The sequence below is a fragment of the Macadamia integrifolia genome, chromosome 12, assembly GCF_013358625.1.
Source record: "Macadamia integrifolia cultivar HAES 741 chromosome 12, SCU_Mint_v3, whole genome shotgun sequence".
In the NCBI taxonomy this organism is placed as follows: Eukaryota; Viridiplantae; Streptophyta; class Magnoliopsida; order Proteales; family Proteaceae; genus Macadamia; species Macadamia integrifolia.
The window spans coordinates 5,949,236-5,960,048 of NC_056568.1; the positions used below are offsets into that span (position 1 = coordinate 5,949,236).

The following is a 10,813-nucleotide window of genomic DNA, read 5'->3' on the forward strand; positions in this document are numbered from 1 at the left end:
ATTAAAGAGGAAGCCAAAGAGTGGATGTTTACAATTACCTATGAAATAAAAATAATAATTAAAAAAAAAAAACCAATAAGCCTATAATATGAATGCAATAGATGAGAGAGTGACTGAAGTAGTCTAATCAGACTAGCTCTGTGCACGATTGGTCTTTAGGGCAAAAAACCAAATGAGGGTGACATGAATTAGACATAAAGAAATTGGAGAGAGGAAAAACAAATGGAACTCCTGGTATCTGCTGCCACTTGAACCTCATGCCACTGCCTTTTATTCTCTCCTAAACCATAAATATTGTTCTACCTCACTACTTCCCAAAGTGTAAGGCTATCCACGTAAGCAAACAACCCAAATAATTCATGAACTCCAAAACCAAACTCAGAAATCAGGTTCATTCATTACCAACAGTTGTAACAGGTCAAATCTGGAAAACAGGGCCGAATAGGGAGAAATTAAAGGTACTCACAAACCAAGTCTCAGATGAGCTGATAAACCTGGTCGAGTGGAGATTGTGATGGCCTCAAATAGATCTCCAAATATGGCTTGCAGAAGGTCTGTGTACAGGCAGTAACAGGGAAGAGAAAACCTGGACAGAAAATCAAGGGTTTTGGAAGCCGATTGAGAGAAAACCTGCAGCAACCAAAACCAGGCCTCCAAAGGCCAACCCTTGGACAAGTGGTCCTTTAGGGACCCTTGATCAAACCTTAAAAGGGCTCCAGCAGCTGGCCCCAGATCTGGGGCATCTGAGAAATTGGTTGGCTTCAAAACCCTGACAAGCTGAAATCGATTTTGGTTGTTTGGGTAATCTTCAATTCAGGCTGCAGCTGGTCTTTAAGGCTTCGGGCTTCAATTGATCACTCACTCACTCACAATCAGCGAAAAAAAAGTAGAGAAAGATATGCAAACCGTGGGATAGGTGTGGGTTGGGGTTCGGGCTTTCTCAGCCTTCGATCTCTCACCCACAGCTATCTCAGCTGTTAAAGGGGGAATTCTTTCTCAGAATTGGAGCAAACATTGCTGAAAATTTCATTAATCAGTATCTGTCTCTGCAATTACAAAGGCCTCTGTTTATAGTTGAGGCTTGGACTCAATTACACAGAAAGAACTAAATTAGGAAACAACTGAAATTAGAAACTCCTAACTAAGAAGTCAAAAACTACTAAAAGAACAAAGCTTGTCCACTAAGAAAAGAATAAAAACACTACTAGATCCTTCTAGAGAACCAAAACCTAACCCTCAAACACTACAAAACAAAGTACAACTGTATAAAGAAATTGATAGAGAGAATCAGATTATATGGAAGCTGCTGACTACTCCAATCGATGCTGGCCGTCGGGGCTTCTAGAAGATGTCATAAGAAGACAAAATACTAGAGAAAATAGCTGGTTTGATGAGAAAAAAAGGGCTGGCTCAATGGCTGGAAAACTGAACCAGAACTGACACAAAATTGGGCTAGGTTTGAGCTGGCTCGATGGACTAGTGCTGCTGATCTTGGCCTTTCTTCTTCCTTCTATAATGTATGCAGTATGCCACACATAGGATCAGCATCTACATCCTTCCCCCGCTGAATCCTCAACTCAGCTCATTGCTGTCTCCTCTTTTGGCTTCAATCTGGACACTAGCTCCCTCAGTAATCCAGTCAATCCAACCAGATTTGGCATAAATCTGACTCATCTCAACCTTATCTTTCTTAATTCTGGATCTGCTCAACTGAACCTTGGAAGAAACTGCTTCAAACCTCACCATCACCCAAGCCTTCAATTCTAGCTACCAAGGCATTGGACTTGTGCCTACATAACAATCTAGGGTCATCATTACACTCTATTTAAGATTATACCAGCCATTAACCTGTTAGAACTCATATCTTCTCTCACCAGTTCAACCCAGAAAAACCACAGTGCTCCCCTTTTGTCCTTCGAACATCTCTATTTCGCAGCATAACTCCCTATTTGTGCATATGTTCAGATTTGTTGCCGATAGTTTGAACACCTATTGACCTTCTAATGCAAATCTCTAAAACCCAGTTCGGGTAACTTATGGACCCACCCAAATAATAGAACTCAATCAAACCCACAAATAAATGCAATTTCATAATTTAATGAAACTCAAACTAACAAGAGAAGGAATTGTATGTGGGTGGTGGACGACTAGTAATGGGAAGGGTAACTCTGGAATAATCAACAAAAGGGAAGGGAAATAAGAGGGACTAAGTGAATATAACGGCTTGGGTGTAAATAACAGCAAGTAGGTTTGTTAAGGGCAATAGAACAATACCCTTCAACCTTATCGAACATGAAGTCCAGCACGGAAGCTCTTTCTCCAGATCAACCCGAGTTCTCTATTCCAGACCTCTAAAGTGCAGGAACCGTTTGAGTAAATTCATAATCCCGTCCTCAATCAAGTTCAGATCGTTATAACACCAACCAACAAGCACTAATCGAAAGGCAAGCCTCCGAAATCAAAGGCAGCAGTAGTAATAGCCCACAGTTGCAGTTTAGTGCTCACAGGATAAGGGTATTTTGCAACGGGAAACCTAGAGTTGGAATCGCCTTAGCTAGAGGGACCTTCAACCAAAAGAAAGGATAGAAAGAAAGGAGATGGAGGAGATTTAACTTACAATGTTAGGGCCTGTCGGTATATGCTAGGACAGGTGAACCAGGAACTGAAATTAGGAAGAAGAAGAAAAGATGAACAGAGAGAGATCCAGCAAGAAGAAGAAGAGGGGGGGGGGGCTCACACAAACACCAATCACCATGCAGCCACGACCAACTTGGTTTTCAATTCATTCTTTTAATCTACCAATTTCATCGGTTACAACTTGTATTTAAAAGGAAAATAAAAGGCTCCTATTCTAACTCTAAAACTGAAACATAATGGAACTCCACCACTAGCTAGCATATTCAAAGTAAAACAATATAAATCTAAATTATAAAAAAAAAAAAAAAGGATTATTAATATCCTACTAGACTCCAAAAACCAATTGAACCCAATTCATTTCCATCCGGATTCCCAAACGGGTTTGAGCCGATTCATGGAAGCACTCCTGCATGACCTTCTGTCATCTTGCCTACCAGTGGTGCTTCTCTAGGTTCCATCTAGAACTCTTAGTTCTTAACCTTATAGTATTCAAAGAATTTCAACATCATCATTTATAATTGCACTTATTTTATTTATTTGCTGCTGCACTATTGTCTAACATTCAGCCCAATAAAGCATTATAGGTCTTGGAGCCATCTCATAAATAATGAAATTCACCCTTCAGTCTTAATGGAAAGCATTGACCAGGCTTTTCGAAGTTTCTCTATATGTCACTTACCCAAGTATATTTTTATGGAAAACAACATCTTCAAGACTTCAACCAAGCCAGACATAATATAATTAATGATCAATCTGAAGATCTATCAGTTAGGTCTTAGTTTTTCATAGACTTGCCAGGAATTTTGTATTACTGATACACACGCATAAGAAATTTTTTGTTAGTTACCGTAAAAGCTAATTTTATAGCAGGAAATATTTAAAAATAGAGAGAGAGAGAGAGAGAGAGAGAGAGAGAGAGAACTTCATAGGACTTAACTTCTCTCCTTAGTAAAATTTAGAAATAAAAATAACTAAATGTTGCAACATTAGTAATTTTTTGTCTCTTTTCTTGATACCTTCGTTTGATAAATAAAATTGGGGCAAGAGATCGCTGCCTGGTCATGTAGCCCCTGCACCAGCACATGGGCCAATGAGAGAGTGCAGGGTCATCAACACGGATGGGATTTTTTATTCCACAGTGGGCATGTGGTAATTCAGCGCACTCATGTGTCAAGAGGCAGGCTCCACGGGACCAGGCAACGTTCTTTTCTGGCAGACGTGGGTGGAAAGGAGTGGTAGATAGGTCAAGTTTGAAGACTGCCTCCCCCCGCCCCCTTCTTAGTCAATGGGCAATGCACCTCGGGTGGCTGTACAAAGACTCCTTTTGGTCGGCAGGGAGATTCTACAAGTGAACCATAAAATTGATTTACTTCAAGATGGATTAATGTAAAATTAGGGTATGTGGGATTTTCAACTTAATGCCAAGAAAAATCAAAACAGTTCGATTGAACAACATAATTCCTTAAAATGTAATTACAAAAGGGAAAAATGATGGCCACATTGCTCGTACCATCAGCCCCCTCACACACTGACACACTCTCTTCCCCCTGAGGCCCTTTCAAAATATTACAAGGACATTCTGCCTAGCCTATGAAATTTCTAGTCCACATACCAGCATGGTAGCATAACATGACGAAAGCAAAACCCCAACAATTATAAACCCAATGAAAAAGGGAATTAGACCCCCCATATATCAGTTAGTGGAACTGTCAATATCCCAACAGGAAAAACTTTTCATACATAAACAAAAGACATAATCTGAATATGACCCTACAAATATCAGTTAGCGGAATAGGTGGTTTATTTCTGTACTTTGTTTCATCCCAGATAAGTCCTTATTTATCAATTTGCTTCTTTTTTTTTTTGGGGGGTGGGGTGTGGGGGTGGGGGGGTGGGAGAAGGTTACTTAGGAAAGCATTTGTCCATAAATAAATTCCACACAATGCAATTTTGAGGATTTTCCAATGCTGATGAAGACTTCATCTTAAACTCAGAGACACTACCCAGCTGCCAAACAAACTCTTATCTTTACAGAGAAGAATTTGAGGCAAGTGGGAATGTGGGGTTACCATACATAGCTTAAAGTAAGAGAACCCAATAATCAATTAATGAAGCAGTAGCAAATAACACGATCCTATTGTTTCAAGTTCCAAGATCCATATACTTCGAGAAATCCAGGAAATAACTAAGAAAAGGTCCAAACTCCGTGAGGGAAGAAACTTCCCCTCCCCCTCAGCATGAAGAAATGTCCCACAAGTACTAGAAATTTCAAAATTTGACTAAAAAGAAACAGGTGAAATTGGAACCCGTGATATAGTTTCAAATTTTCACAGTATAATGCCGAAAAACTAACAGAATCAAGATAATTCAAAAGACATACCGCCAAGATGTTGTAAGATTCCGTGCTTTTCTGTCCAACTGGATGTTTTCTAAGGCATTTGATGCTTGAACTACATCCTCTGAAAGCTCATCATTCTCATATCTCCAATTATATTCATCCTTCCTATAACCAGGCATAGAAGAGCCTATTCTCCGATCTGAAATGCTGGAAAGTGTCAGGGAAGAGAAATCAGAAGCAGATAAAGAACAGGGGTATGACTTACCAGATGCCTGAGAAACAGGAACCGGCCTAATCCACAAAATGGAAATATCAGTTAAGAAATGGAAAAGAGGAACAGTGAAGAATATTACTTATGACAAAGAAAGCTGTTCTGTTACCTTCCAAGGGGTGGTAAGCCTCCAGCAACTGCTGATGAAGAGGGCCTCCGAGTATTTCTGGACTCAGGATTAGATGTGGATTCAATTTCTGAACCAACTACTCTCCTCCCAGTAGCCCTTGCTTGGGATAAATTCTGTAAGAACATTATTCATCACATACATAAAACACAACTTTCAACCAGAACTACCTAACAAGGTATGAAGTAATAACTAACAGTTTAAATCTTTAGAGGAATTCCAATGAGCGTCACGATAATATACATGCCCATGGAAGGCAGAAAAAATAAATATTTCTTCCATCACATAACACCCAGCATAAGGAGAACAGAACTCCACCCTAACTCTTATTTTATACTATCACCATTCAATTTTAGAACTTTCATTGAAATTGACTGGTTAAATCCATTTTGGATTGTGATGTTTTTCCTCACATATCCTAAAACTGAGAAATTATCAGAATTTCGTTTATTTTGAGATATGTGGGGGTTAGGATGAAGGCCTACACATATTTAGCAAATGGATTACACTTTTTTTAGCATAGAGTTCTGAACTCAATAACTTCAAATAGGAACCCAAAATGGATTTAGCATCATACCTCATACTTCAAAAACCCTTCAAGAACATCCAGAAGCAAAGGACCACCTTCTGCATTCCTATTGAGATCATATCCATTTTTGCTATTAAAATCTTTCAACTCAGCTTTCCAAAAATCTTTTTGCTGCAAGAGGAAGAAAAACCATTCATAAATAAAAGAAGGGGGGGGGGGGATAATAAGAAACGGAAGTTCAAGTCACAATCTGAAATTAACAGTACTAGGTGAAGCAGAAAAAATTACATGATTACCAAATTACACTCTGGCAGATAAACTTTTAGGGTGTGGCCCAGTTGTGCCCAGTCCAAGTATTCACATATTAGAGCAGTTAATAGCCTTCCTGCATGTAGCTCATCAAAGTGCAAAAATAACGGATTAGAGAGGAAAGCCACATATAAAATTTCTTTCAGCAATTAACGCACATAGATTCCCGCATGCATATGTGACTTCCCAATCTCTCCCCCCCCCCATCTTTAATAGTTAATATATGCATGCAGATGCTGAGGAAGATTTTAATTTTGAATATTTATTTCCTCAAACACATTAATAAACTTGGGAGTAAACTGCTTTTGATTGAATCACTTCAAAACCACAACAAACTGTTAGAAAAATGTTACAGAACTCCCAAATCTCAAGCTGGTATGACACCTCACCCTTAGCAGTTTGCACTGAGTGCCTAATGCAGAAGCAATTGGCAGAAAGGTGCAGAATCAAATAAGAGCATTTTGGGCTTCCAATTAGCTTTAATCAAAGGCCTTCTAATATGGTGACTGATGGGACCAGGTCCACCTCTACAATATAGACCATACTATTTTTTTAGATGTAAAGAAATATTCCTGTGCGATTCCAATACTGTTCAGGTTAGAAGCAAAAACACTAAAACAAACTTGGTGGCCAAAAAAAAATGTTCAGACCATTGGACCAGGCTGTTGCCTGTCCAACTGCTAAGCCTGAATGGAACAACATCCAAAATCTTGTGAAAGAAAAAAAAAAATCACTACTAATGGTTCAAAGATATCCATACTTACGATTGAAAAAAAAAATTACTATCTCAAAGAGAAAGAGGGCAAGAGTCCCATCTTAATGACAAAGAATTGAAAAAGAACCTGAAGGAGAAGCATGAAGCTGCCTTGCACGGTCATTGCAGCTACCAAGTAGTGCAGGGGGTACACCATCTTCATTCTCAACCACACGATCTTCCTCTTCGATGGCCTCAAAGACACTTGCCCTCAGCTCGGCCTAGCAAGAAATGAAAATACTCAAACCAGTAGAAATGATGAGCTGGAACATCTGATCTATCAGGGAATTGCATCATAAAATAAGAACATGATGATGAAAACTGGAAAAAAGGGACAATTTCCTAGATCTACCAGATTAACACAATAATAACAAAACAAGTAGGTTTTTGCCAGAAAAGTAGGTGTGAAACAAAGTCAACCAAACTTGTTTTGTAATTTATTATGTAGTAGATCTAGGAAACTTTCTCACCCCCCCCCTCCCAAAAAAAAAATAAATAAATAAGCTCATGCAGTCACGCTTGCCCAGGTGGGTTAGCCAGGTTTTTACTGCAGAATGAAAATATTCAAACTTGATAGACTGGATTTAAAGATGATATCATCACCTAGTAAACCATATTGGCAATGCAATACATGTCCAAATAATCACCTTCATCATGTTTAATGTAGTTTTGATCTCGTTCATTTGCTTGGCGCACAGATATTCCAAGTTACTATTTGAGTATTCTGGGGCCTTCTTATCATCACTATTATTACTATTATTTTCCTTCATTATATTTGACCAATGGATCCATAAGAAACCAGGTTAAGTGCTCATAATTGAGGGGATCGTGCTACCACCCCATCTTAAGTAGGAAGATCGCATACCTTTAAGGACCAAAAGGAAAGAAGTTATTTATTTCAATCATTTGGGCTTTCCTTCTTTTTTATTTTTAACCTTTTTGTTCCTCATTTCTCTTTTTTGGGTCTCAAGCTATTTCCTTCCATTCTTTTTTCACCAATGGATTATATTTTTATTAGAAGCTACTATTATGTGCATGTGTCTGTTAAATAAATGGAGAACTGTTGTGATGTGTGTTAATTACATTCTCTGAACATACCAAGAAAGCTCTCAACCGTAAGAAAACATTTGAATCCATAAGAAAAACCTTTAGATTACATTACAAAGCCCCACGACTTCTGAATCTGATCTATGAAGAAATTTAACATGGCCACTTTCACATTCCCACTTCAAAAAGTGGAAGGAAATCTACTTTAAGGTACCAAATAACAATATCACTCATATAATGCAGACGAAAAAGGTTTAACGGCACGCATAGAATGAACTTACCACCCAACATAAGCGAAAACTGGCTCAACACCTCAGTATATGGAGTATACCAGAGTCCAATTGAACACTTGTCTTATATTGGGATAAGCAAAGACGTAACCAATAAGGTGACGTCGTAACAGGTAAAGAGCACTCTAACTGAGTCCAAAGAGAGGGGAGCAACGTAGCAACAGTGTAACTGCTAGATACCCACAACACTCCAAGCACTCAAAGAGCAGAAAAGAAGCCATAACATACGTATCCTGCACTTAGTTCCCTTAGTTTCCCTTAACGATCTAATCTCTGTCTTCTTGGCAAACACCGCAGAAAAAATTACAGAGAAACATACTTTCACCAATACACCTAAGAACCTAAGCACTGAAAAGGGAAAAGAGCGTGGGGTGGGACGATGGGTATCAACCTGGAAACGTTGATCGGATCCCTGAGAATAAGACACTAACCCTAGAATTGACAACTATCTATCAATTACACATGGATCGTACGAAAAGCATTACTCCAACACACAAGGTTCTCAACTACATTCCGGAAATACACAAAATCCCAGCTTCCAAGTAAAAGAAAAGGGATCAGATTCTAGAAAACAACGTAAAACCTAACTCAACACCCCAGTAACTCTCGTACCCATCAAAATCCCCGCGCTGCCCAGTGCATTTTAGCCATCATTTTTCCGAACTCAAAACAAATTCAAAATACTTCACAAACAGAGTCCAAACAGGGAAGGGATGGGGAGCAAAGAGATATAGAGGAAGCTGAGAAATGAAAGGCCTATAGAGTTACCCTGATCTTAGCAAGAACACCTTTCTTCTCAAGGGTTCGAGTAACGAGGGTCTTAAGGTCCATCATCTCCCTCGTGTAGTCATCCATCTTCTCCCTTTTCCGCTAGCTCGCCTAGCTTGTCGTTCTGGACTCTTACAGGTACAGATGTAGAAACCCCTTTCCCCGTCTCTTCTCTCTTTCCGTCCGCTGTAAGGGAACAAAGTGGGTGTGCCTCAGCCACCGAAAGGGTGAAAAGATTGCTCTTTTCAATTTATGATTTAATCCTTCCACAGCCAACAATAACTCTTTGAAAACAGCTTAATATTCATTGGGATTTGGTATGGCCCTTGTTTATCTATCTTTGAGAAACCTTTTTATCTGTTAAGTGAATGTTTGGATATGTTTTTAACCACACCTAATAAGCCTGGAGTTTAAAAATACAAAATTGCTATCTATCTAAATATAGGGAAAGGGATCTTGTAGAAGCTAGTTTGCAATTTCCCACCAATGAGGAAAAGTGGGCATGAATCTTCCACTAAGGGAAGGTTTAATGAGGAGAGAGAATGTGGATTTCAAGGGTATGATACAAGAGGACTTGCATAGGAATCTACACATTAGGATAGCTGCAATCTTTTTTCCCAAAGGACAATAGAGAGATTAAGAGAGAAAATTGCATTGCCACCCCCTGAACTTCGGTCGTTATTCAACGCCACCCCCTGTACTTTTCGAAACGTCAAAGCCACCCCCTAAAAATTCAAAAAATTTCAAATCGGTCCCTGCCGTTAGCCGACCGTGAGAAATGAATGAAAACCGGTTAGTTTTTTTCTAATATACCCAAAATACCCCCACCCTGAGTGAGAGGACAATATTGCCTCTCCTTTATTTCCTATCTTCTAAACCCATACCCTCATCACATCTCGCCTCTCTCATCTCTCATCTAACTGCTCACTCCTCTCACTCACTCGGCCGGACAAGAAGACGAAGACCCTCCTCCGGCGTGCGATTCTCCCCTCCTCCGGCGTGCGATTCTCCCCTCCTCCGGCGTGCGATTATACCCTCCTACGGCGTGCGATTCTACCCTCCTCCAGCGTCCGAACCTCTACCCTCCTACGGCGTCCCATTCTACCCTCCTCCAGCGTGCGAACCTCTATCCCAAGGTATGTTGTTGCTCGGTTTCTTCTTCTTCCTTTCTAATTTAGGGTTCTTCTTCTCAAGTTGAAGCCCCTTGGTGACATTGAAGAATTTTAGTACATGGTACCATTGATCACATCTCTTAAGCCTGTGAACTGCCACAGTATTAGCTATAAGCTCATGTGAGCACCTCCCATTAACCCCTGGATAATCATACATCGTTGGCTTATTCGAACCTGTTCTTAGCCTTCTTCCCCATCTTCAACCATTTTCCAACCAATTTATCCTCAAGTCCATGTGTTTGATTAGCAGGAATGCTTGACTCTGCATTCCACTAGACGAGATCCCAAGACAATAGAGAACCCCATGCCCGACATGTATTCGACGAATGGATTATGGCTATGGCAAGTGATTACAAAACCATAATACAAAAAGCCTATTTCCCATGATATGCCTACAGAATGAGAAGTTTGTTATCACTGGAAATATAATAACTGAAGCCCAATCATTTGAACATATTTTAGTTTGTTTTTCTGAAGCATTTTTGATAGTAAAAGAGAAATTTATCAACAAAATGGGAGAAACTCAAATCACACATCAAGATAGGGCAATGGGCATCCCCAATTGTAATTC

At 39.6% G+C, this 10,813-nt stretch overlaps 1 protein-coding gene across 2 annotated transcripts in view; it reads right to left on the reverse strand.

The window, feature by feature from the left end:
- Positions 1-9,363, reverse strand: part of LOC122058198 (protein TONNEAU 1a-like) — a 12,774-nt gene extending 3,411 nt beyond the window's left edge. The window contains exons 1-7 of one of the 2 annotated variants that reach the window (XM_042620753.1): positions 9,071-9,359; positions 7,054-7,186; positions 6,199-6,287; positions 5,951-6,073; positions 5,356-5,489; positions 5,241-5,266; positions 5,018-5,174 (exon numbers count right to left, since the gene is read on the reverse strand). In XM_042620753.1, the coding sequence (XP_042476687.1) occupies positions 5,018-5,174; positions 5,241-5,266; positions 5,356-5,489; positions 5,951-6,073; positions 6,199-6,287; positions 7,054-7,186; positions 9,071-9,157 (749 nt within the window). In that variant the 5' untranslated portion in view covers positions 9,158-9,359. Of the gene's footprint in view, positions 1-5,017; positions 5,183-5,240; positions 5,267-5,355; positions 5,490-5,950; positions 6,074-6,198; positions 6,288-7,053; positions 7,187-9,070 lie in introns of both variants that reach the window. The other variant, XM_042620754.1, reaches the window with a different exon arrangement.
- Between the last annotated feature and the right edge of the window lie 1,450 nt (positions 9,364-10,813).